This window comes from Semicossyphus pulcher, unplaced genomic scaffold (genome assembly GCF_022749685.1).
Source record: "Semicossyphus pulcher isolate SPU_LCO1_2020_fin unplaced genomic scaffold, fSemPul1.0.p SCAF_1, whole genome shotgun sequence".
NCBI lineage: Eukaryota > Metazoa > Chordata > Actinopteri > Labriformes > Labridae > Semicossyphus > Semicossyphus pulcher.
The window spans coordinates 6,846,740-6,873,872 of NW_027211603.1; the positions used below are offsets into that span (position 1 = coordinate 6,846,740).

Sequence of the window (27,133 nt, forward strand, 5' to 3'; positions counted from 1 at the left end):
TTGTGAAAATATAGATTAATTAAAAGACCCTCTCTAACATTCTGCCTTTTAAGATTTATTTAGAAGTTATCCAAACATACTCCCATACACTAATCTTTGGTTTTCTATAGAACATAAAACATTTCTGTCGTTTTAGCCCTTCCAGTAGGAGCAATGTTTTTATGATTAGCCACATGTTTTACCTATTTAACTACTGTATTTATTTATTATTATCATTGCACAGCAGTATTTCTCCCTGTATCTTACTCATCCTGCTCTTGTCTAGATATGGAGCTCTGTAGTAGGATTACTGGAGCAGCAGAGGTCACTGCTCTCAAACGAAACTTTTGTGGTGCTGGAACAGCCTATTTTCACAGTTATCTTATTATAAGTGATGTCGTCCTATTTTACCTTTAAACAGTGATTTTGGGGTAAAAGGTTAAACTTTATTTAGTTATAGATTTGGTAGATTTGTGTCTGAGAGACCAATATCAAGTGATGAATATATTTATTTACCACCAAGGCTATGGGTGACCAGAATGTATAAATAAGAAACACTTTAGGAATTATTCTTTCAGATTATTTTATGATATATGAAAACATTAACAGCTTTTGAGCAGAACGGACTTTTGTTTTTGGTGAAGTTAGGCGATGTTGCTCTAATTGTCTTTTAAAGACTGCAACCAAAGTAATTGCTCCTGTTCAGTTGTCTTAAGAATAAATAACAAAGAATAACCTTTACAATTCTAAGTAGGCCTAGTTGTATATGTGGTCAATCATACAGTTCATTTTACAATCTGGAAAATTACTTTTATTTATATTGCCTCCCAAAAATGTAGGAGCACTCATAAGTCATAATGACCCCAGCCAGAATAATATAAAACTGCAGGACAATTATTGATGCATTCATGTATCTGCATCACTTTTATTTTGCAGCTGCAAAACATGGATCTGATGCTACTACTTACATACTGCTGTATGGTTTTAGCTATATAATACATCATCACTATTTTGTATCATTATAGTTACGAGAGACTAAAAGACAAAAAAATAATATTGTAGCCTAAACGTATAATATTACCCACTGAATAGTGTATTGAGTAGTAGAAGTAAAAAGTTGTAAAAATTAGATTCACTTACTCACGTTTTTTACAAGTAGAAAACATGTACTTGGTTTTAATCATTGAGGCCTCCGCGACACAGGGGGCGCGCTAAGTCATCTCTTCAGTTGCCGTCATCCTGCTATGCCCTAAACGGCTCAGCTAACCACTTCCGGGAGTTATATTATCAATGATTTTGTCACTTTTGTGAGATTAAAACACTCCTCTGGTGTTTGTATTTTGTTATTGTCCAAAATGTCGTACAACTACGTGGTAACAGCCCAGAAACCTACGGCAGTCAACGCCTGCATCACAGGTAAATATCCGCTGTTTGTTGCTTTTGCAGTTGTGCAGAGATGAAGCATTTGCCACCTGCGTGCTAGCTATGCTCCCGCGCTGCAAGTAAAGTGCTCCAGACGGGCCTGTGGCTAGCCTAGCTCATGTTTTGCTAAGTCAAATGTTTACAAGCAAAACTAGGCATACGTATTAGTTTGCAAGTCACGGCAAAGGCACCTCTAATCTGTTTATATAGAGTCTGTTGTCAGAGCAATTTACGATCCCGTGAATCGTTGGTTGATTATTTATGATCTAACGTTAGCTGTTGCCGTGCATAGTTTGATTACCCCAGATCAAATTCCGATTGTTTATGCTGCAAAACATATTGCCCACAGCTGTTCACAACTGTTTAAAACATGTAGGCAAATTGTATTTGTAACTCTTCGTTGTCTGACAAATAAGTACTCCCTTTTAAACCTCCATAAAAAGCTGGTGTCGCCGTTTGATCTTACGTATTAGAGCCACAAAATTCAGGTTATGTAAAAATACCGATACTTAAGATAATATGAATAAATCATGTATCAGCTCATGGATAATTTAATGATTAGCCTTTCCCCTCTAATTAACGGTCAATGTGTTCTGAAATGGCTATCTGACATAGCCAAAAAGTCTACCCTCCTTACCCCAATAATATTATTGACAATAATCTATTACCTTTATAGTAATAATACTATCATAATAAGAACACAGCATTGCATTCTCTTTAACTATTTACATATCTCTCTATGAAATTCCTCTCAGCCTGATTTACTAGAAGTTCCCATTCCCAACATAAACAAGTGATATAGATTTAAATGAACATTGTTAAGAGGTGGACAGTAACTGTCATGGTTAAATGTTAATGTGATTTAGCTGTTGTTGTTGTTGTTGTTCTTTTTGCCTGTCTCTATCCTACTCATGGTGGATTCATGTTGGGTCTCTCTCTAAGTAATATAATAGTCTAGACCTGCTCTTTTTGTGAAGTGTCTTGAGATGACTTTGGTTTTGATTTGGCGCTATACAAATACAATTTGATTGATTGATTGATTTTATTGAATTACTGACGAACAGCACAGTCAATAATATGTTAAAGATATAGCAAGTGTCCATCAGTCATTAAAGCCAAAAGCGATGCGTTATAGCTGATTTATAGTTTCACCCACAGTCTAAAGATACACACAATTGATTTTAAACATAACTTGATAGTGAGCAAGTGCTCAAACTAACTTAATAATAATAATCAGTTTTAATGATAATAATCAGTTTCTTTTTAAGACAATAACTGTGATGCAAGTTTTAAAGCAAATGGCTGAAGCTGAGTAAAGTGATTCTGCTATGGATGATACATTGTTCAGGTTATATATCGCTAAAATGGCTTGCTTTTAGTTTCAAATTACTGGAGAATTATACAAAACTATTACCAATACAGCTGTTTTTTTTTGTATACCTCACAGGTAGGGTTCATGTAGCTTGTGATGGGAGTTTATGAGATCTAACTGCTCTGAATGTTAATCCACTATAAAATGCAAGTCTCGATATCTTTTAGAGGTAACCATGATTGAGTTATCATGCCCTCATCATCCCAACACTTTAAAGAGTTATATTATGTCAAGAAAATGTGATTATATTCCCCCATTGTAGATATTAGTTGTCTTTCTTGTTCATTCATTCCTCTGCTACTCTCGCTGAGTGTTATTTACATATTTTAAATTCGGGTGTCTCCACAGGTCACTTCACCTCTGCAGAGGACCTCAATCTGCTCATAGCTAAAAACACACGGTTGGAGATCTATGTGGTCACAGCAGAGGGGCTGAGGCCCGTCAAGGAAGTGGGCATGTATGGAAAGATTGCTGTCATGGAGCTTTTCAGGCCAAAGGTAAGTGATGTCAGTGTGCACTGTTGGGAGTAAAAGTAAAAGTATCATCATGTGTTTTTGGTTGTACTGGGTGACAGTTCTTAACTAACTTTTACAATCTATGAGCGTTTACATTTAAGACAGAATCAGGAATCAGTTGTCCAAAGAAACAAGACAAAAATGTGTAAAATCAGGGGGTGAATTGTGATTATGTGGCTGGTTTTTCTTGGGTTGTTAAGGGTGCAAATGTAAATGTGCATGGGCTGTAAAATCTGATTGATACCATTTGTGAAACTGTAAATAATGTATAGAAAAGAGAGACAACCCTCTGCTTATAAACTTTTCTTAGAAAAGAATCAAAGTCCTCGTAGATACTTCAAGCTGTGCACAAAACTGTAATTGCAATCTTAAAGCTTCCTGCTATTAGCTTCACTCATTTTAAATGAAATGTTAACCTCACAAAATAGGCGTATGAGAAAACTTACATAAACTGCAATTAAGCATTGGGGTTGGACTGCCAGCCATAGCAGTAAAAGAGTTGCCACTGAATTTTAAGTGGAGTTGTAGACTGGTCAAGTCTGTCCCTACTCCCTACTATTTAAACAGTTGAAGAAAATCAGGGATCCGTTTCACAAAGATGTTTTAGTCTGTTCTGTTCGGCTAGTCATAATTTAGCTCTTAGATCAGTCTTGTGCAAGCGAAACAGTTTCATAAAAACACACTTATTCTCAGCCTAAATGACCTACCTCCGGGCCAACTCATTATGGCGAGCCAAGTTTCCATGGTTACAGTCAGTGAAACCTGCTGACCAGTGGCACCTAATGACAAAAAAAGTTCAGGAATTTTGTGGAGAGCCATTAGAGGGTAAAGAGATATATGGAGTAATGTACAGCAGTGGAGACAGTGTCATTTGTTTGCGTTTGACCAAGGAATCTTAAACCTGTATGTGGAGATTTTTATAGTTTTGCATCGTCACACTCTTTGCTTTCTTAATAAAATATTGTAACTGTTGGAATTTTTAGTATACAAAAAGTCTTAATTAACCCAGAATTATTCTTTCTCAAGACAGGTACATCTTTGTGAAACTGGCCTCATATCTGATCAGTTCTGTAGTAGTGAGCCAGTGTCATTAAATGGAAAGTGTGCCTGTGCGTGTTTGGTCACTTTGGTGTCTTCTGTCGTTTGTGCAGGGTGAGAGCAAAGACCTGCTGTTCATTCTCACATCCAAGTACAACGCCTGCATCCTGGAATATAAACAGAACGGAGATAGCATTGACATCATCACCCGTGCACACGGCAATGTTCAGGTGGGTGAGACTTGGGTTCTTGAAATTCCCAATATTGTTATATTTTCTTATCTATCTTATACCAAATGTTAATATAGTATTCATTATTTTAAATTGGCAGAATTTATTTGATGTAACATTTCGCTGCTATGTTTTTTGATATGGTTTATGTAAAGTCTCATTTTAATTCATAAAAGCAGATAAAGGTTCACTTGCTTTTTTGTATTCAACAGCAGTCATAGAACACACCAAATATGATTTACATCCAAAGTGTACTTCTGCTCTTAAACCTTTGTCTCACAAACTCTCCTCTGCAGGATCGTATTGGGCGTCCATCAGAGACCGGTATTATCGGCATTGTAGACCCAGAGTGCCGCATGATTGGCCTGCGGCTGTATGACGGCTTGTTTAAGGTGATCCCATTGGACCGGGACAACCGTGAGCTGAAGGCCTTCAACATCAGACTGGAGGAGCTGCAGGTCATCGATGTTCACTTCCTGTATGGCTGCCAGGCCCCCACCGTCTGCTTCATTTACCAGGTACAGTAGGAGGATGTTGGAGTGTGGCTGTGCTTTAGGGAATGTAGGTTGGTAAATGCATTCAGTAGGGTCTTAAACATTTATTCTATGAACATTTTCAAGTATTACACAACGCAAATAGTGAAATTAAAATAGTGATTATTGTGTGACAGCAGTTAAATACTGTTTGAGCTTCATGGTGCTGTTGTAGGTTTTTCTGTAAACAACCAAAAGTTATGTTTACATTCAGTTTTAACTGTGTGTATCCTCCAGCTGTGACAAACATTTCCAGTGTGTTATCTTCTTTATTTAACATTTGTCAAGCCAACATTTGTATTGTTTACATCTTGAAGTGTCGCTTGCTACCATCTGCTGATAAATGGAAAAGTGGGCATGCAAGCAGCAAAAAAGTAATTGGGATCCACCCTTAGAAAAACAGCTTTGCAGCTTAACTAGAGGTCTGAAAGTCCACATTTAATGCCATATTATGCTTTCTTTAGGCATTTAAAAATGTAACAATTGCTGTGTATTGTAGGACCCCCAGGGACGCCATGTGAAGACCTACGAGGTTTCACTGAGAGAGAAGGAGTTCAACAAGGGTCCTTGGAAACAGGAGAACGTGGAGGCTGAGGCGTCCATGGTCATCCCAGGTAATCAAACCTGATGCTGTGAACGTTTCTGGACTGATAAGTCAAGTAACCAACAGAAAAAGCATTGAAAATAACACTTTCATCATCTTGTTTTCTTTTGGATTTTAGAAGTAAAACTGTTATCTATCTGATTTGTTAAAAGTCAGAATAGCGACTCGATAAATAAAGAGTCCTCATTAGTCAGACAAGAACAAGCTGTTCTAGAGGCATGTGTCAGATTTTCTGACATTATGTGAACTGAGTTATTAATTGGTAGTGACAGCAGTGTGTTGACGTGAGCTCAGGTCTTAAGGTTTGAAAAGTTCAAAGTCAGTCGGTGTGTCAAAGGTACGTTATTGCTTCCACAGGGAAATTATAGCAAGTCTGCTTCTTGTAAGATAGAAGTGAAAAGTGGCAGATAGGTTTAGTTATAAAGAAAGTTTTTAACCACAGCACAGCAGTCATGCACAAAAGAAGACATTTATCATGTATATACGATGCTCAGTTCCCCTCTTAAACCCCTTTTTAATGGGTCCAGAGTGCAAAGAATCCTCAGTGGATGCAATTTAAAGGCTTGATTAATTAAAAGAAAGTTTGTTAATGCATACATGTCTAGAACACACAAATTGTCTGTGTATAAAATTGTACAAGTTTAGCTCTGACTCTCTCTTTCCTGTGTGCTTGTATTTTAGTGCCAGAGCCATTTGGTGGAGCTATAATCATAGGACAAGAGTCCATCACCTACCACAATGGAGACAAATACTTGGCCATTGCACCACCAACTATCAAGGTAAAATATTTATTACTGCTTTCTCAACCCTGCAGCTTTGGATATTTCATCATTCTGCAGTCCAAAGAAAGGATTTTAACATTTCAGTTGCAGTACATTATAGCGCAGAATGTATTTAGCCACACAGCTTTTCTCTCAGTGTGATAATATAGTTATATGAGCAATGATTTTTCTCATGTGAAGCTACCCACTCTGCACTGAAGGATGCATTAAAGTAGTTTAATTAAAAACAAAGTGTGCACAAGTATGATGATTGAATGGTTTGTATCAGCAATTAAACTATTCATATGTACATAATATTTGATTACCTGTACGTCCCAACTAATGATAATACTTCACAAAGAGACCCAAATTACAATTACAAATTAATCTTAAGTCACTCCCATAGTTGATGTAATGCACAGCCATTGGTTTCTCTTCTTACCAAGTATATATCTTTTTTTCAGAAATGAACCTTCATAGTCAGTAGAACTGGACTTATAGCATTTTAATATAATGCAAAGTAAATATTCAGAGGGCAGAAGAAGCGAAAGCAAAATTGTGTCACACTAAACGGAGGTTTGGTAGCAAATTAAGTCCCAGATGCATAACTGTCTGTTAAATTGTAGTTAAATAAAATGGTGTTAGAAAGACTTTCATCAGAATCTGTGTAAAAAGAAAATATTCACATTTAGCTACATTGAGGACAGCCTGAAGTGTTCATTTAGGAGCTAATTTGTCATGAATCTTGTGATCGATGATGTAGCATTTAAAGGCGAGTTTTTTTACAGCTGTGATGATGACTTTAGCTCCCCGTGCACCACTGCCGTTGGTGTTATCTTAACAAGATTAAGATGCAGTCGGCACTGCTCTGAACTTATTTTACAAAGCTCAAGGCCCAAAGGAGCTCCTCAGCAGCATCCTGCTTCTATAATTAGGCAATGTTCTCTGACGGTCCTGCTGATGTGGTTCTATGGCCTCATACACTTTGGAAAGAACATCTTAAATGGTTCGGATGCGTTAGCTCCTAATTTAGTTTGTTTAATCTTCATGATATAATAAATGTCTTTGCTCGACTTTAGTGTCAGAGCTATCAGGAATTTATCCATCTATCTATATCTAAATAGGTGTCAGCTGTTTTGCTGGTCATAGAAGCCCATCCATCCATCCATTATCTATACCGCTTGTCCTGTTCAGGGTCGCTGGTGGACCGGAGCCTATCCCATTGGGCGAGAGGCGGGGTACACCCTAGACAAGTCCCCGGTCAATCACAGCGCTGACACATAGAGACAGACAACCTTTTACTCTCACATTCACTCCTGAGGCAATTTTTAGAGTCACCAATTTACATGTCTTTGGACTGTGGGAGGAAGCTGGAGTACCTGGAGGGAACCTAAACGCATAAAGGCCCCCTTTGCCGAACCAGGATTCAAACCAGGAACCTCTCGCTGTAAGGCAATAGCTAACTCCTTTATCTTGGACATGGAGTGCTGCAACAGGATTGCATTTCTGCCACTACTGTACTAAAGTTTTGAATGTTTTTTTTAGTAATAGGGTCTGATTAGTAGTGCGCTTTATTTCAGTACATGCAACTGGTAATGTCCAAAAGTAGATACTCAATCAAACACAAAGTTACTGTATGGTCCACCAAAAAATGAAGATGGTATATTGATATTCAATTTGCAATTCAGGAGAAAAATCTGCATCCTTCAGCAAAGCATCGCCACATGCTCCATTAGTTTTTGTGGAGCGTTCTTTAGCTTCAACACAAAGCTATTGATGACCCCATCATCACAAATATAAAAGCAACATAGTTTTAGCTCAAATGCTTGGGCCTTCTGTTATCCTGTTATTGTTTCATCATCCTAGTCTTCAGTTCATATCTGTATCCTGCTGGTAGGTTCTATATTTAAAGCCCTGAACAGCCCGCACACTTACAACACCCTTGTCTTGCAAGCTGTCATTCCTCTGTTACAACTCTGTTCCACAGTAGCGTTGCCCGGCACTGCTCAGCAGATGTTTGAGGGAAGGTGTAGTGTGACATCTGTTGCTGCTATGTGACTAATGAAGCCTCATTCTAAATGAAGATGAAGTTGTTTCATTAGACCTAATGCTAAATTAGTATTCAGCTTGTTCTGTAGTGATAAAACACAGAAGCGTATCCTCTGATTTAACATTTTTGGCAGCTAATTATTAAATTGTCACTCTTGTGCAAAGAAGTGAAAAACTCATGTGAGAAACTAAAGGTTCTACCTGCATGCAGGTCTGCTGAATGTGTTTGAACTCCGACTGTTTCCGGACTAGTGTAAAGTGGGCCAGCAGACTGGTTTCGCTTGTACAATCTAACAAGTTAATTGGCTGCCAATCAGTCGAGGGGGGATACTAGAGGCTAATAAAAAACAAAAGTGGATCCACGGTTTGACAGAAGATGTAAGCAACACCACAGGCGGCCGGATTGTGAAATAAGTTTTGTCAAGGTTCAATCAAGTGAGAAATTGACTCAGGCTTTTACAGTAGACAATAACAATACGTCCTTTTTGAAGGAAGGCTCAGTCACGCTACGTGGTTTTAATGCAATTCCAATCATGACTACTATTCTAGCCAGCTTACCAGTATCTTAGTTATTGTGGAGACAGGAGACTTTGGCTCTCCACAAACTCCTTTTTATAGCTCTGAAGGTGCTTATATATCTTGGTATATTCTGGTTCTGGATAGGGGCCTGTTTTTCAAGGCAGCCCGTTCCCAAACAGTCTGAAAGCTTAGTGTAACTGGAGTTTCGTGTGAGTGACTAATGTAGAAGACATGTTCTGGTTTTGTTTGCATCTTAAGATTTTCTAACTGCCCTTGCTAATGCTCGTTTAAAGAGGGAGTATGATGCTGTTTCACATTTTAAGACGTATACAGTGTTACTATGTTGTATGTCCACCCAAAACGTGGGTGAAGTTTCAGATCTGTAGGTAAAAGTATGTTGGAGAAATCCTCTGCTAAAAAAGTCTGCAGGCTGCTGGGAACGCTTGCTTTCAGACAGACTACTCCAGAAGCTTCACTTTGTGATGTCAAAGTGGAGGAACTCTATATTTGGGCATCTGCCTGAGACACAGCAGAACTTCCTGCCCCTGGCACAGTTCAAGGACACGTCCACCCAGCAGCTCAGTCTGTGAAAGAAAGTGTTTCTTTGGCTGTAAAGGAAAGACTTTAGTTTTTACTTTTCCAAAGGACAAGAGCACCAGGTGAAGTTTCCTTTTTACTGACAACTCTGTTACACAGCCACAGGGTAGGAGGTGTGCCTCAGACACTGAGTTCTGCCCCTTCGACAGGCTTCGGAGAGCTGGCCAGTTAGTAGAAAGTGGGCTTGTCGGGGCGGGGTTTCTTAAGAGGTCAGAGCTGACTGAAGCCGCTTTCCCACCGGTCAAAAAACGCATTCACACCTGCTAACACCCGGATTTTTTTGCTTAATGGGAAAGGTTATAGGTCATTCAAACCCGGCACTGATAGGAACCCAAAACCTGTGTTGACACATTATTCTCCGCTCCCTTTCCGAAGCGATGCTATGCTCTGTCGGTAACTTCTGCGACACCCTGTAATCTCAGCTACAAATTTTGCCCGTGTCCGTCCAAGCAGCACTCAAACATCGTTCTACCGTAGTCGGCTCCAAGTTTGATACACAGACTGAATGAGTAATAGATACACTAAAGACCTAACCACTGTAACATCTTCACTGTTTATTAACCCTGTTATGGGCGCGTTTGTGATGTCAGATGTTGACGCAGCAGAAATGAGACCCAAAGGAGAATACTTTTCAGGCTGGATGAGGGCCTGGCCAGTGTGCACCAGTGTGAGAAAAATTATGAGTTTTTTTTTACTGTAAATTATGCTAAGCTACTCTACAGGTATCACAGAGTGAAATATGAAGCTTGAAATTAGCATAATAAGTGGAGCTGGAGCAGGCGTCCCATATACAGAGGATGCAGTCCTCGACGCACTGATCGCAGGTTCGACTCCCGGTCTGCCGATCTATTTGGTGCATGTCATCCCCCACTCTCTGCTCCCCACATTTCCCGTCTCTCCTCAGCTGTCCTACAAATGAAGGCAAAAGCCCCCCCCAAAAAATACCCCACCTTTAAGTGACTGTGCAGTTAGATTAGGGGAACATATCCTATATTATATCATGTAATCACATCGGAGCATGAAAGTCTGAAATGATATGTTTATATGCAGAGCTCATAAATCCCAGCCAGGTTGATATTGTCCGCCTTTAATTACGTTATCTCAGTTGAAAATTGAAATGTATCAATCCAGTTTAATTTATAATCCAGTTTAACAGAAAATCACACTCCTCTCAGACAGCTTCAACATAGAAATATTGAAACATTGTATATCAGTTCCTAAGAAAAATACCATTGCATAATTTGCCCCTCAGAGAGCACTGGCAAGTTTAGTTTTATCCTGCTCAGTTCATATTTTGGTCAGAATTCTTTATTCATAAAAATGTAGGATCCTTATTAAAATGTTTGTTTATTTAATGTCCTTATATAAGAATTAGTTGCATCCTCACACACCCAGTATCAGTCAGGCTCTATCTTTCTTTTGTATAAAAATCTGTGTGTACATTTCTGATCGACTTTCAAATTTTGGGTGCCTTTGTGTTCCTCCTGGTGTAGTGTGCAGGTTCCTGACAGGACGCCAGGCAGACTTGTTTAATCTGTACTTTACTTGTCAGGCCGAGTTTGAAGAGTCTGTAGCTGTGAGAGTCAGATTAAAGCTGTACATTGGGGAATCTCCTCGGAGAATGTTTTCATAATGAGACCAAACAAAGCAAATATAATGATGACAGGCCTTTGTGGCTGTAATTACACATGCAAAAATATTATGTACATATATTTTGAAGCCGTTCTCTCTACTGCTGTAACTCAGAGACCTCCTGCATGTTTTGTGAGGGTTATTTTAATGATTTGTTTGTGTTCCACTGTCTTACAGCAAAGCACTATCGTATGTCACAACCGTGTGGACCCCAACGGCTCGCGCTACCTGCTGGGCGACATGGAGGGACGCCTGTTTATGTTGCTGTTGGAGAAGGAGGAGCTAATGGACGGCACAGTGGCGCTCAAAGACCTGCATGTGGAGCTGCTCGGAGAGGTCCATTATTTATCTTCTCCTCTCTGTCCCTTTATCTCTTCTTGTCGTCACTGTGCTTATCCACCTGCCTTACCTCTGGCATCTTGTCCTCCCTCCCTAGCTCGATCACCCTCTCTTCTGCTCGCTGATTTTCCCCCTGCTGCTTTTTTCTATCACTACCCCTTTTAGTACAATTGACTTTTAATGGTTTATGGCTCTGACAGGAGCTAATGGATCAGAGGACGCTTGTACAGAGAATGAGACGAAATGATCCCACCTCTTTGTTGCATGCTTGCCAGTGTGTCACTTATCCCCTTTAAGTTGATTTAGACAATGACTGTATGTCAATACTGTTCTCAGAGCTTAATCTCATGTTAAAGACGCACAGCATCTGGCCTGTGGCACCTTTCTCTAATGACTTGCCGCAGAGTTTGGAAAGGTAAAATGCTTTCTTTCTAGCTCGCTGAGTGATGCCGCAGCTTGAAACAATCAAGAAGAGTCGTACTGCAGAGCTAGAGACAGATTGCTTTTTAAATCAGTCTTAACTTTATTGTTAAGACCAGTCTGCTCAGCCAAGAGGCAGCAGCAGCAGCTCTGCTTTAAAATATCACACTGTAAAACCAATCTTTACTGCGTATCAGTAATACCTGAGAGTGTAAGACCATGTTTACAGCCATGAGGTTGAATATGAAAACTGTTATACTTAAGAAGTCAGAGCAGCGTCCCTTCTCGTTTTTTAAAAAGTTAACTGCTGAAAAGTGAAAATTAACAACAATGGAGAAGTGGTGCCAGCATTGTTACATTTTAATTTGTGTAAATGTCTGAACAGAGTTGCTGTCAGTGACCTTTCTGTTAATGCTATCAGATGATGGCACAAGTTGGGTTATAAATAGTGTATGAGTTCTATTAACAAGTTACCTGCCAATTTTTTTTCTTATTAATGATTGAGTATGTAAAAGGTAAAACAGGATTTCCCACTTGAAATAACCACAGCCCTAAAGTATGGAAGCCCTTAGCGGACATGCGTCCATACATTTTATTTACTCCGTTATTATTTTTGGTCATTTTCTCGAGAAAAGAAAGCAGGTTTTCCCATTATAATGGATTAATTTGGCCCATTATCTCGAGATAACAGCTTCTTTTCTCGTGATAATGGGATCATTTTCCGGCGATCTAGAAAAACAAACAGGCTGGTCACTGTGATGTCACAGACCGGGGCATGCCATGCTGCCATTGCCCACACTAGTGAGGTCAGTTAAGCCTGTTTCTATGTTTGTTTTGTGCCTTTGCAACAATTGAAATACAAGTTATGATCATCTGATGTTACGGTGCTGCCTCGTCACTATCTCATGTTAATGTAATAAATAACTAGAGATCTCAAGAAAATGACCAGAAATATTGGTAAATAAAATGTATGGATGCATGTCCGCTGAGGGCTTCTGCACTACAGAGATGTCTTATGATGCTGATTTGATGTAAAAAGGCCATTTAAAGGGAAAGCTAAACAGGGAAGCATGATGTAGAGTCCTCAGCTATGTCACTAATAAAGCATATTCAGCACATCTGCATGCTAACATGTTCACAAGGACAATGCCCACATGATTGCAGATGCTAAGCAGGTACATTAGCATGTTAGCATTGTTACATTAACTAAAAAATGAATATCAGCTGAGGCTCATGGAGATGTAATTAGTTTTGCAGCGAAATATTGGACGCATTTTTCGATCAGCATCATCAACATTGGCATCCTTGGAGCTAAGCTGCTAGCCTTGCTTGAAATGATTGATATGTTAGTTGCAGCCCTCGTGTGAATATGGCTGAGACTTGCATGTTTTTGTGTCTCTTTCCAATGACAGACTTCCATCGCTGAGTGTTTGACCTACTTGGATAATGGTGTGGTCTTTGTGGGTTCCAGACTGGGCGACTCCCAGTTAGTCAAGGTAAGCATCAAGAGACTTAACTCTTTTTTGTCAACCATTTAAAAAAATCTTGACCTAAAAACATCAACGTTTCTTTGCAGCTCAACGTGGACAGCAACGACCAGGGTTCATATGTGGGGGTGATGGAGACGTTCACCAACCTGGGGCCCATTGTGGACATGTGCGTGGTGGACCTGGAGAGGCAAGGCCAGGGCCAGGTACTAACCTAAAGCTGATTCCTTCACTTACTTCTGTGAAAAAGCAGAACAGTATTTAGAATTTTCCTCGAGCAAAACAAGTCGGAGGCAGCGCGAGTTCTTTTACAGTTACAAATTAAAAGCAAATCATCCAGATGGAACAAAAGGTTTCTTGGGGCGTTTGCCAGAGGCTGTAGACATGACATGGTGATTACCAAAAAGCCCCTTTAACAGTCACTGGATACACTTTACAGCCTGTGGTGAGTCTCTGTCTGTGTTTCCCTTTTTATCTTCCGTTATGTCATAGCCTTCAGGGAATCTGGGCTTATACCACTGATGTAGCTACTTCAAGAGTCGTGTTAACAGTGTTTTTGTCAGCAGAATTAAGCCTACAACATACTACAGCACAAACCTGCCACTGGCCAGAACAGCAGGAAGCAGAGTATTCAGGAGATTCTTGCTGAGATGAAAAACAGCTTTTTGTGCCTTTTTATAAGCAGTCTGGGTGTTAGTTAGTGTCTTCTCTTGTTGCCAGTGTTTCCTGTACACATTCTTGCATTAACATGCACCCTGTCTCCCAGTTGCAACCAGATATGAAGCACTGCAGTGACATAATGTAAAAGTGCCAATCCGGTACTCAAACGTCTATTGACTTTCTTGTTCCTATGCAAAACGGCAGATCGCTGTGCATGGTGCTCCCTCTCATATTATTCAAGTGAAGACTCTGTCTTACTTCTTCCCTTGTCTGCATATTTTCTTCTGCTGTGTACTGGAGTTTATTGCCATTCAACGTTTTTCAAACTGTGTTTAATCTGAATATATTGTGATATAGCAAGTTTAAGGAAACACAAAGATACAGGAAAAGCAATTTATTTCTTCTGTCTTTGAACTAAAAATATACATTTTCCATGACGCTTACTGTCTGTACCGGTTACGGATTGGATGATACCAAAGTATTGATAAGCGGCGAGACAAACAGAATTGTTATTGTTAACAGTAGTGTTTTTGGTATTTTTATATTGTTAAATCATTCATATGTAGCTGAAAATATCTGGCAATTTTCTTTATGTCTCCCAATAATAACAGCCGGCAGCTAGAGCAACTAACTCCCATATTACCTTCATCAGTCACTTTTTTCTGCAAGACCCACACTTTAATGCCTTTGTGTCTTTAAGGGGCCGTATCTTTTGAATGGATTTTCTTATATTTTGCATGGGTTTCACATTTTTGGGTGTTTATTGTTCACGTTTTTCCAGAATCACATTATTAAAAAGGTCGCCTCTGAAATGGGCCGTTCAGAGCAGCTGCAGGTTTCTATGTAAAACCTTGCTTTGGCTGAAATCGACCAATCGCCATTCACCGCCATTCACCTCAGGCTGCCTTCTTGCAGGAGCTTGTAGTCAAGTTGTTGTCAAGATTTCAACCATTCCGATACCTCCTGGCGATTCTCGCTCGTACATATAAGGCTATATAACCGCTCCTAGAGCAGCCATGTTTTCTACAACTTAGAGTGACAGTGCAGTGTGGCCGCTCGCACACGTTGGGGAGGGGCTATGCGGTCACTCCAAATACTGTCAGCCAATTGTGGCTAAGGCCTGACCTTTGAATGGCGAAACAGCTTGTTCGTTTCAGGAGGAAGGAGAGGGACGGAAAAATAATTAAATTAAAATATGTATGCAATTTTTAAAACGAAACAAACTTCACCAACGTGATTGAAAAACTAAAGTATGTTCCTTTTAGGTGATGAAAAACAATATAAAACAACACAGTCAGAGAAAGTAAAAGTGTGTTAACACACTCAAAAAATAGTGCATTCATTCTTTTGACTTTTAACCTTTATGACACATTTAGCATCAGTTTAAAGCACTTCTAATTTATGTTCCTCATTTATTCAGTAGACAACGTCAGTCAAGCAGCAACCACAGCTTTTGCTAAAGGATAAAAATGATTTCCAATTTATTACATATAAGTCAAATTTTTAATGTCTGTGTTTTGCACAAAATTGTGAATACTGGAATCGTTATCTCTCAATAAAATCCCAACCATATCCACCCCTACCTATTTAACACAACATTTTTTGATTCGAGCATTTGTTCAACTGTCTGTCAAACCAGTCAGGCAAAGAAAGATGAAACAGTAAATGGAGAGATAGAGTACAGAAGGTTTTATTGGCAGAGTTTGACACCAGGCCTCGGGGTACTTGGATGTGGATCCAAAGGCAGGCAGCGGTCCACTCGAGCACTGAGTCACAGTCTGGGTACAGACCAGCACACAATCAGCATCCGACTGTGTCTATCCACACACTCGAGCGCATTTCAGTCTGTTGAGGCCAAGAACTAAATACAATAACGATTGTTCAAATAATTAGCCATTTGCTGTATCCACAGAGAATTTGGCCTGGTTAATTAGTGGGGACAAATTCCAAGACATTTAATACAGCCGAGGATACACGCACCAGCTGAAGGACAAAATACAACAAGAAAAAGCAGCACAGCCCAGTAAAATCTGCACAATTATTGCATTCACAGATGTGCAGCTGAAAACCACATTGGGGTTTCTGAATGATAAAAGCCTGCATAAATTAAAATAATACACAAACAAAAATATTATGTGCCGACTGTCAGGATTCAGACAGTCCTGTGAGAGTGTGACGGTGAGTGTGAGGGCATTTGAGAACAAGCCCGGGGAGTTAGGTGGGTTGCCAGGTTCACAATGGTTATTTCCATTAGGATGAAGCTTTTGGGTGGCAGGTGGTAGCGGCTGAGATTATATGGGCTGTGGTATTAATCCTGTTAGTTCTCCGTGACTGGATGAATGAATAACATTCTCATGCTCTCCAGACAGACTGCACAGACATCACACTTATTTACCTTCAGGGTGCTGGATGTTAACACTGTTGCCATGTTTGAACTGGCAATCTAAGAGAGGCTCCACTATAAGCTGATACGATGTACAAATCCTGCCTAACTGTCAGTGCCGCTGCCATGACCCTGACTTCTGCCATGACTTCTAACATAACTCGTACTTTAGATGACATTTACAACTGCCACGGCTGGGACCACTGAGCTCTCTGAGCATTAATGACTGTCAGTGCTTTTAACCTACAGGTCTACCAATATTGCTGCTATTACTACCAATGAAAGAGCTGGCACAATTAGTCACTGTAAAGATAATTAATCTGTATAACTGATTAATTATTTAACTCGTTTTTTAAGGGATATTTCACCGAGCTTTAAACTCTCCTATCTATGCAAGAAAGTTTTGTAGCATGAGAAATGCTGCCAGTTGTTGTGGATGTTCTCTTTGTCTCCGGGGTGCAGCTGTAAAATCCTTTTTTCCTCTGGCAACAGCACAATCATCTGAAATAGTTTGTTGCCTAGAAAAACTACTGGTTATTTTGGCTTGGGTTTTACAGTCTTTGCCTCCGCTTGAATTGCAAACTAGCTACGTTTCCAACAGCAAAATGGCATCCCAAAATATGAGTGCTGAGGATGTTATGAACAAGGAAAACATGTTTTGGGGGCCGACTGGGATATTCAGCAGTGTTTATGTAAGCCAAGTATACAGCTGAAGGAGTGCAGGAGAGCGAGAACCTGGAGCACAGAAGGCTCTGGTACATGTGAGAACTGCTGGCACGGCTCCTTAATGCTTTAACTGACCAGATTTAACATCGACACTGATTAGAGATTTGCATAAATCACGGCGGATATTTATTCTTAGCATAAAACCAAACAGTCTCCCAGCTTCTGAAATGCGAGGATTTACTTCTGCTGCGTTTTGTCATACATGATAGTACACTCTACACTGGATATTTAACAGCTGGTCAGACAGGGGTGGCTGTGACTCAATAGTAGAGTCGGTCGTCCTTCAATTGGATGGTTGGTGGTTCGATCCCCAGCTCCCTCACTCAACATTTCGAAGTGTCCTTGGGCTTAGACACTGAGCCCTAAATTGCTCCCGGTGGCATAGCCATCGGTGCGTGAATGGGCGTAGATCTGATTGGAGATTGACACTTAGGCCTCTGCCATCAGTGTGTGAATGTGTGTGTGAATGGGTGACTGTGACATGTAGTGTAAAAGCAGCTTTGAGTTGTCGAAAGATATGAGTACAGTCCATTTACCATTTACAAAGAAAACATTTGAAAGACTTCCCCTTGGTCTTTAATTTTACAACTGTTGTGACATTAAATAGACAACGCAATTAAAATTTGAATGAATATAATAATTGCCCTGTTTTTCTAACTGTAATTCCAACACTTGGTTTCAGGAGGCTTCTTGCATGTTAAAAATGTGCTCTTATTTCTGTAATATTGGATTTGTTGTGATTAAATAGGTGTTTTACTGATGTTTGGAGCCAGATTACCAAATAGATAGAGAATACTTTATTCCAGTCCAAGTCTGAAATGTTTCTTGCATCACAGCAGCTCCATTTGCAACATAAAAGTTCTAAAGTTGACAGGGTACAAAATAGATACATACAAGACTGTATTCAAGGCCCTTTAACATACTTTTGATCTGGTATTCAGCTCCATATTAATTTCAGGTTCGACTGGTGAACAAAAAAGTGCTTCAGTCTTCATTTGGAGGTCAAAGACAGAGTGAACAAATGTGACTTAATAATAAACCGTCGTTGCCCACATAAGTGTGCCATGTCAAAGTTTAACCAGGTAGTGAGTCAGTAAATTCTGTTGGATGGTTACAACCGACATTTTTGGGAAAAAATTGTACCATTTACCTTTAATTTACTCTCCAAATATGTTTTCCTAACCTGGGAGTGTATCTAAAACCTCACGGACCGTCTCATTGATCATGTTCCTCACTGTTAACTAATTGGTGAGCTGCTGCTGAGATTTGAACTCTTGGCTGAAGAGAAGTCTAATGAGTTTGATAAGTACAACAAGTTATTATTACAGATTTTAATGATGTTTAAAAAAAACTACAAAATGAGACCGGGTCTTTTAAGCAATCATAATATCCAAAAAGAAGATTAGAGATGTTAAAGACACCGGATGAGCCACGTATCAACTGTCTGTAATGTGGAAAGCGAATCACATCCTCACATGGACCCTAAGCTCATGTCTTCATGTCTTTTCTTGCTGCTTTCAGCTGGTGACATGCTCGGGCGCATTCAAAGAGGGCTCTCTTCGGATCATCCGCAACGGCATTGGAATTCATGAGCATGCCAGCATTGACCTCCCAGGAATCAAAGGTTTGTCTGTTCGGTATGTGTGTGTCTGTGTCTCCCCCACCGCATCCCTCTTAAGTCTTGACTTTAACTGGAGTTTAATCCTTCACTGACTTGATAGTAGTGCCACTCCAACCTTCACATCTGTCTGCGTCTGCCTCGCCTTGCCAAGACGCCAGCTGTTTCTCGTTTAGCTCAGCATGCGAGTCTGGGCAGATGGCTCGGATGTCATAGGTCTTGGCTCGCTACTTTCAAAAGGACGGGAGGATTGGCAATTTGGAAACATTTGTTTTCATTAAGCGAACCAACAAGCACTGCAGCGTCTACAATAGTAAACTGTCAAGTTGAAGAATGCCATCAGCCGTAATGATGGCAGACACCTCTTAATCTCAGAAAATGAGGTTCCTCTCCAAAGACTTCTCTGAGGCTTAAATGAGACACGCAGGCCAAGTCCAGGTCTGCTTCACTTGTTAGGCTTCAGCTGTTTATTGACCGTCTCTGCCCTAAAAGTCTCAGCTGCTGCCTCTTGCCCCTGGCCTCTTCATGAGAGGCAATTACTCACTCAGCCAATCAATTGCTCTCTGAGAGGGATCTGCAACCTGTACGTCTCTCAGCATGTTAACATTTGATGGATGGAACAGTTAAAGATCAGCTGTAATACCGGCTTGATATTGTGTTTCTCCTGCCCTGCAAAATGGTGCATTAAGAAAATGTCCTTTTTAAACACCCTCCCTTGTAGGTTTGTGGCCGCTCCGCTCTGAGGCAGGCAGAGAGACAGATGACATGCTGGTGCTGTCTTTCGTGGGTCAAACACGGTGAGTGCAGCCTGCCAGATAAGTGTAGAGTCAATTTCGTAACGTCTTTATCTTATCTTGAGAGTGTGTTTTCCCCCAGAGTGTTGATGCTGAGCGGCGAGGAAGTCGAGGAGACTGAACTTCCCGGCTTCGTGGACAACCAGCAGACATTTTACTGCGGCAACGTGGCGCACCAGCAGCTCATCCAAGTTCGTATTCACACACATGCACACGCTGCTGTAATATGTGTAAAGCACATGTACTGTTAGATCATTGATACTCATCTGACGCCTGACCCCGCTCTCTTTGAATTAGCTGACTTCTTACATCCCAGTTCAAAGCAGAGGAAGCATCTAATTTTACAAATTCAAATTTAATTATAGAAATTAATTATTAAACTGTGGCCTTTCTCCCTTTAATCGGATATGCTTTGCGGGAACTGAGTCATACATGATTGAAAGGGGCAGCTGTGAATAGGAAGAGCGCAAAAGGACCTCATGTATTTTACACTTGGTGGAGATGAATATTGCACTTCATTTAAATTCAACTTTTAGCCTGCCTTTTTTAAAAACGAGGATGAAACCAGCTGGGAACTCTGCCAACTGTTAGACCCTGCACCATAAATCTTTAGGTTGTTATGACAACAATACTTGTGTTTAAAGGCTGGAACATTTTTATTAACTCTCCTGCTTCTCAGGGTTTGTTCACTAAATGCGCTTTTAAATTCTTCCCCATCTTACAGTTGTTGTAACACGACTTTTGCTTTCTTTCCTGAGACACAATCACTTGAAACACAATAAGTTGTCTGAGGTCGCGAGCTGTAGAGTTCCATCTTTTACTTTGGCCTTCAGCGGTTTTATCAGAAAAGACACTGTGGTGGACACATCAATGGACTGAAAGCAGCACAGAAGCTGTGCAGATTCTCAGCTACATAATTGCATTTTAATTTCTTCTTAATAATCTAAAATATGCTCAAATCACATTCAAATCGTGCACTTAGCATTACATTTTATACTAACAATGAAGATAATGACATGAAAGGGTTGTTCATACTGCTAAACCCAAAAAGAATGAACGCCTGACTCTGAAGCTCCCGGCCTTATTTTAGCTCATTATTTCGGCCCTCTGTCCTGCACATAAACTCGGTGCTTGAGCCTGGCTGCTCTAATTAACCCTGCAATTTAAAATAAAAAGGAAAAAAAAACTGTTGCTGCAATTTTCAGCAAACAAGCTCAAAGAAGCAAACCGTGAACAACCTACTCAACACAAAGCTGCAAAGAGCTAAATAAGCAGCTAGTGAATAATGCTGAACATCAAGAAAGAACAAGGTATTCTTCTCGGGGAGAGTTGGAGACCAAGTGAGAGCAAAAAGACCTGAAGATTTATTAGCTGACCAACACAAACACAAACAACATACGCATCTGCCTACCACAATTAAGACTAAAGGAGTATTTGATCTATCTGGTGATCACAACATACTTCATTGATGTGATTACTGTAAAGTTTTGTACAGAGATTCATGTTCCTCAGAGGTTAAATCCCCAGACCTCCATCCACACTATGAGGGTGATTTTGATGAAATATCTCACAAACTGTTGAACAAATTGCCTTTGAATTCGGGACAGACATCCACAATCACCACTGAGTGAACTGTGGTTACTTTCCTTGACACGTTCTCCTGCAATAACAGCAGGCCACATTTTTTAAATACCCAATTGTTTGGCCACCAAATACTTCCAAAAAGTATTGACTTTCCTATCAGCCTTGGCAGCACTTTGCTAACTCCATTCGTACACTCTAACTTGCTAAACAAACTACGAGGTAACTTTAAAAGCCTCTATGCTACTTGGTAAACATTATACCCGCCAAAGGGCATGTTAGCATTCTGAGCACGGTAGCACATTGATGTTTGCATTCAGCTCAAAGCACCGCTGTGCGTAAAGACAGCCTCTCAGAGCCACTAAAGTGGCTGTAGACTCTTAGTCTTGTTTGACAAAATAACCTCCCCAGGTGTTTGGACACTGGCCGTTCCCCGACTGTGAGTTCTGATCTAAAACTTAACTCATGTAGAAAAGATGCCTTCACTTACATTCACAACAAGAGGTCAGACTTTACTGTGTTTGTCTCTTTAAAAGTGCTGTGATTTCCTCTACAAACTGCAGACATAAACAGAGTGTAGAAACTGGACGTTATAATCTTCATAACTTCTTTCAACGACTCCATTAATGATCCCATTTTAGATATATACTGTGGTTTCACATTTCATTGCACCTCTACATTATGTGAGCTCCCCAACAGTGCAACACCTCCATTTATAGTTTGACTGTTGTTTGTGCCGACTGCAGTCTGTTAATGAGACTTCTGCAGCTCTTTTTCTTCGCTGTTCGGCTCTCCCCATCACATCATTATACTTTTAATATTACATTTCTATTCTTCCATAACCTGAGGGGCTTTTACAAGGTGTTCACTAGCCTCTTTTGTACAGGCAATACGGACACAATCAAATTAACTTTTATACCAATATTAATAGATCTTAACATCTTGTTTTGGTGTTTCATTAAATGGATTTCTGTAGGAACAAATGCTGGACATTTACCTCATCTTTTTAAAAAAATGACATTTCTTAACTTTTGTCTTTGGTGGAAGAGCTGTATTTCCCATGGATTCATTTTAATTCTTTAACTGTTTACAAAATGTCATTGCAGCCTTCATGATGTCTTCTATTCAAATTCTCTCTGCTTGTAAGCATCCGTTTTAGCTCCATCAGGACTGCTGAAAGTGTCGGGGTCTGAATCATTATCTGAGGACTGAAATATTTTATAATAGCTGAAATAGATTAAATGCGGAGTCATTTATCTTCTCTCTGCCGTCCAAAACTGTCTCCCTACATTTGTATTCACACAAATACAAATCTTTCTGAAAAACTGTTTTTGCAATTAATCATAATTTCTTTCCAGTCATGAAAAAGTGCGTCTTAGCTCAGAGAAACATAAAAATAATGAGATTTATTTTGAAACCGCTTCATATTTTTCTCCACATCCTGTGTTCAGTCACTTCACAGAAACACTGTGCAGAGTAATGTATTAAAAAAGGAAACATTTTATGTGCCTCCAGATCACATCAGGCTCTGTGCGCCTGGTGCTGCAAGACAGCAAGGCCTTAGTGAGTGAATGGAAGGAGCCACAGGGCAGGAACATCAGCGTGGCGGCATGCAACCACACTCAGGTGGTGCTCGCCGTGGGACGGGCCCTTTACTACCTGCAGATCCTGGCTGGAGAGCTCAAACAGATCAGGTAGGATGAAATCACAGACACACACACTCACAAGGGAAAGACTCATCAGTCAGCTGACTTTATTTTAAAGAAATATTTCACCTTCACTGATAAATTGGGGAGTTTATAACCTCCTACTGCAAACGCAGCTCATAAAGGTCTCTCTATCTGCATATATCATGTATAACACAGGAACCCAGAGCTTCTTCTTTTTTTTCTACACTTCCTTATATATAAATCAAGTGGCACCCTCTGGGGCTGAAAAACGAAGTCAAAACGGAAGTGTCAAAAACTGCAGTTCCTCAAAAGACCAATTAAGGCTTGCTCCAAATCCCTTAGACCCCAAAGGTTTAATATCCAACCTTACAGCAGAAAGAAACATGTTCACAGCCGGGTACAAAAACATCTTTAGGTCTCTATAGCTAATTTACCCACTCATGACAAATGTACATTAAATTAAGGCTTAAAGTTATGCTTAATTAAAGGTATAATCTCGAACTTTTTCATTTAAATGAGTGTCTTTTAAGTCATTTTCTATCACCAAATGAGGTAACACAATGGTGATTGAGCCTACAGCCCACTGATGAAAGCCTCTGCTTTTGCAGTAAGAGATGATGAAGAAGAAAAGATCGATGACTACAGATACAACTTCAAAAATAAGTGAAAATCAAAAGAAAAAGAAACAAACTCGACGCTCAGATGAAGGCAAACAGTCTACAAATGAAAGCGAGGAAAATCAAGTGTTAGAACCATGTCAAAGGGAGGCAGCTGTAGACGCCTGGTTAAATTGGGCTCCTGTAATTACCGATTATCGACAGTGGGTGACGCTCAAGAGCACAAAATTGAAATATTCGAGATTGTATATTTAAGGATGTGTCTGCTAGTCATCACCTTAACTAGAATCACTGATCTTGGCCTCCACCCTCCCGTCCAAAGGTGGTCACTTCTGGCTCTAAGACATGAAGATAGGGAAGGACAAATTCCAAACTGATGCTTCAAAATGGTCAACAGACCAATTGGTGGCGTCAAGGTGCTTACGTCCACTTCTTTATATACAGTCTACGGTATAAACCTCGCTTACCTAATTCAGGATATCTGGGGATCTCTTGGTATAACATTACATAAGGTGATGAAAGACAACACAAACGAGTGCCTTCAAGGATTCAGAAGACATATTGGTAAATACTAAGTGTATTTCCAAAAAGACCTCGCTCTCTTGAGTTACATCACAATATGTCAGAGCGCTCATGTGTTTACTGTAAATCCTGAAGTGAACACCAGCAGTTTGATTAGCTCAGCGCAGAGACTGGAAAATGGAAGACATTGCTCGCCTGGCTCTGTCTGGTCTAAACAAACATTACTGGGCTCCACACATAACTTAGAGACGTCCTTAAAAGGGGAAATTGGAACAGTAAAAACTTTTGCTCAAAGTGGTTGCAGTCTTTCCTGTTCAGCTGCCTGAACGCTCGTGATGAATGAATGGACCAATGCAGTAATCCACAACGCTGTCTTAAGTGAGAACAGAAGAGTGTTCTGGGCTTTCCTACTAACTTGTTAATTAGTTATGTTCAAACGTCCTGGTGCGATGCAGAGTTTTGTTCCCTCTGACAGAGACAGACTGTTTTCCATTCTTTACAAATTAGTGCCAAGCTATGCTAAACGGCTACTGAGCCCAGCTACATATATTTACGAAACAGACATGACAGTGGAATCGGCAATTATAGTAAACTCTCTGCAGGTATGCAGATAAGCCTGTTTCCCCCTATTTCAAACTATTCTATTAATGCCCACCGTTACTGCCAGCAGGTTTGATGGTGATGGCTCTACAAACTGAGTCAGCTTCTGTGCTACAAAGGGTGTTAATATGTTATTGCCCACTTGTTAAATCAGAGTCAGGTTTATTAGTAGGTAAGTTTACACGTACAAGGAACGTGTCTTGGTGCAAAACAATGAGCACAGAAATGCAATAAAAAGTACAAAACTAGTAAACTGCAGTATTTCTAATGTCAAGGGAATTAATTAATAAAATTAACAGTAATAAACCTTAAAAAACAATATAATATAAAATTATGTACAATAAGTGTAATAGAAGAGCTTTACAGTGTATGCATAAATGTGGAGGAAGATTGTTGAGTGCAAAAAGCTGACAGCATAAAATATATACATTTCTATTGGCCCATTAGCCATCAGCATGCATCCTCAAAATACATTGAAGTGAATGGAAGCCTTGTTGGGAACGCCTGGTTTTGAAGCTTCATTTCTCTTCATTTCTTCCTGAAAGTTGATTGGAAAATATTTTTTTTTTACTTGAATGTATCTGGCCTTTAGGTGCATGATAGTCTTTGAACATGTGATCACAGGAACCTGTATTTCCTGTAGTTTTCTTGTAAAAAAAACTAAAATACAGACTACCCTTGTGTCTATCAACTACAAATAGTATGTTACAGCAATGGCTGTATCTTAAACTAGTTTAAACTAGTTAACAAGTTAAGTGTTAAGTTTAAAAAAAAAAAAAAACGACACAACTTTGTCAACCAATTAAGGCACAATAAATGTCCAAAGTCAAAAATGAAATGTTGTTTTGACTAGCCACATATAAACAGTTCCCACAGCAAATTTTGTATTTCTACCTCCTACAGAAAAACATCTGTGGGACTTTTTCTCAACATACTAAATTTAGTTGATAGTCATGAGTGGGTTAATTTACATACTTATATACCACATATTAATTTCTGTGTATGGACTTGATCTTGTCTGTGGATATGGCAGCTGAGGGCTGGCACTGCTCTCTTCAGTTGCCACTTAATATCTGAAACAGAAAATCCAGTGAAGACCAGCTGACTCACCATTGTCTTTTAAAAACGATTCTTTCAGAGTAAAGAATCTATAAAACGTGTCATCCTGTGAGTCAGCTTGTTGTCTGTGGGTCTAACACATGCAGGTGCAGAGAAGTGTAGGAGTAAAAAATGTTTTCATCTTACCTCCAGGTGTCTGCTGTGATCTCTGTAAAGTTGACCTTTAGCATGAAAGCTACATATTTATCGCTAGTCACTTAACCAAATCTAAGGTAACAAGATACTGCAGAGACTGGTGCCTTGTGAGGAGGCTAACACAGTCCAGATGTCTTTCTACTTGTTAACAAATGAGTCAGACTGATGGAATTGCAGGTTAATTGAATAGTTAGTATAACAGCAGGGAAGAATCTTACATACCGCGCGTAGACAGTCCCAACAGAACTGTTGTTTGAAAGTTTAATTAATCAAACATCAATAAACTTTATCCCCAGCAGTTCAGCAACTCTGCCTCTGAGTCACAGCTATGTGTTTTTAGATTTTACTGCACTCTTACCCTTAATTTAATCTCTCCCTCCCTGATATGCAGTAAAGTTTGAGATAAGGGATTTGCATCTCATTTCTCGAGTCCAAAGTGAATAATACTGTTGAGTGTAACATTTTATTATATTTCTGTCATGTTGCGGTTGTGGTTTACCCCGGTGGCTGTCTTTGTGCCAGTATTGCAATAAAACTGCTTCGAGCCACTATTTTTACAGGAGTTAAAAAAGGACACACAAAAATAATGTTTGCTTTTTTTGTTAGAGTAAGGCAAACAGCTTGTAAAAAAGGCCACCAGGCCTCCTTGAAGCACAAAGTGTTTGTTTTCTGCCCTGAGAGTGATGATATATGATGCAACTATGAAGGAGACGGAGTGAAGTGTCTCTGCACTGCTAAGAAATGTTCAGCCAACATCAATAAGGTGCTGGTTTGCCAGGTGAATCCAGATAGTCTAGCGGTATATCTAATCATAATAATCAGTAATCTTAGTGTTATTGGAAATAGAATGTGTATTGGTAGATCCCAAACAAGCTGTAAACCTAAATTCTTGATTGACTCCTGTGTTGCTCTGTGTAGGCACTGACAACATATCAGGGCCCTTGTAGATGATAAAACATCAATAAAACAGCCAGAAGCGGTGCAGTGCTTCCAGTTTTTTTCCCACCTCCATTTTTTGATTTTATGATATATTTGAGGCTTTGTTTTTGTGAGTTTTTTAAAATAAGTTTACCACTTGAATCTCAGAGACTATCAAAGATTTTCTAATATATTTAAGTCTAGGAGATTCTGAGATCTTTTTAACCTACACTGTTACTCGGTCATACATACAGCTCCGGAGAAAATTAAGAGACCACTGCAAAAATATGTTT

At 39.7% G+C, this 27,133-nt stretch overlaps 1 protein-coding gene across 1 annotated transcript in view; it reads left to right on the forward strand.

The window, feature by feature from the left end:
- Positions 1–1,250: 1,250 nt before the first annotated feature.
- ddb1 (damage-specific DNA binding protein 1) overlaps positions 1,251–27,133 on the forward strand; it is a 58,347-nt gene continuing 32,464 nt past the window's right edge. The window contains exons 1-13 of the mRNA XM_069661701.1: positions 1,251–1,395; positions 3,122–3,270; positions 4,440–4,556; positions 4,853–5,074; positions 5,589–5,703; positions 6,375–6,472; positions 11,429–11,587; positions 13,423–13,506; positions 13,587–13,703; positions 18,788–18,890; positions 19,606–19,681; positions 19,761–19,869; positions 22,775–22,953. Of these exons, the coding sequence (XP_069517802.1) occupies positions 1,335–1,395; positions 3,122–3,270; positions 4,440–4,556; positions 4,853–5,074; positions 5,589–5,703; positions 6,375–6,472; positions 11,429–11,587; positions 13,423–13,506; positions 13,587–13,703; positions 18,788–18,890; positions 19,606–19,681; positions 19,761–19,869; positions 22,775–22,953 (1,589 nt within the window). The 5' untranslated portion in view covers positions 1,251–1,334. The remainder of the gene's footprint in view (positions 1,396–3,121; positions 3,271–4,439; positions 4,557–4,852; positions 5,075–5,588; positions 5,704–6,374; positions 6,473–11,428; positions 11,588–13,422; positions 13,507–13,586; positions 13,704–18,787; positions 18,891–19,605; positions 19,682–19,760; positions 19,870–22,774; positions 22,954–27,133) is intronic.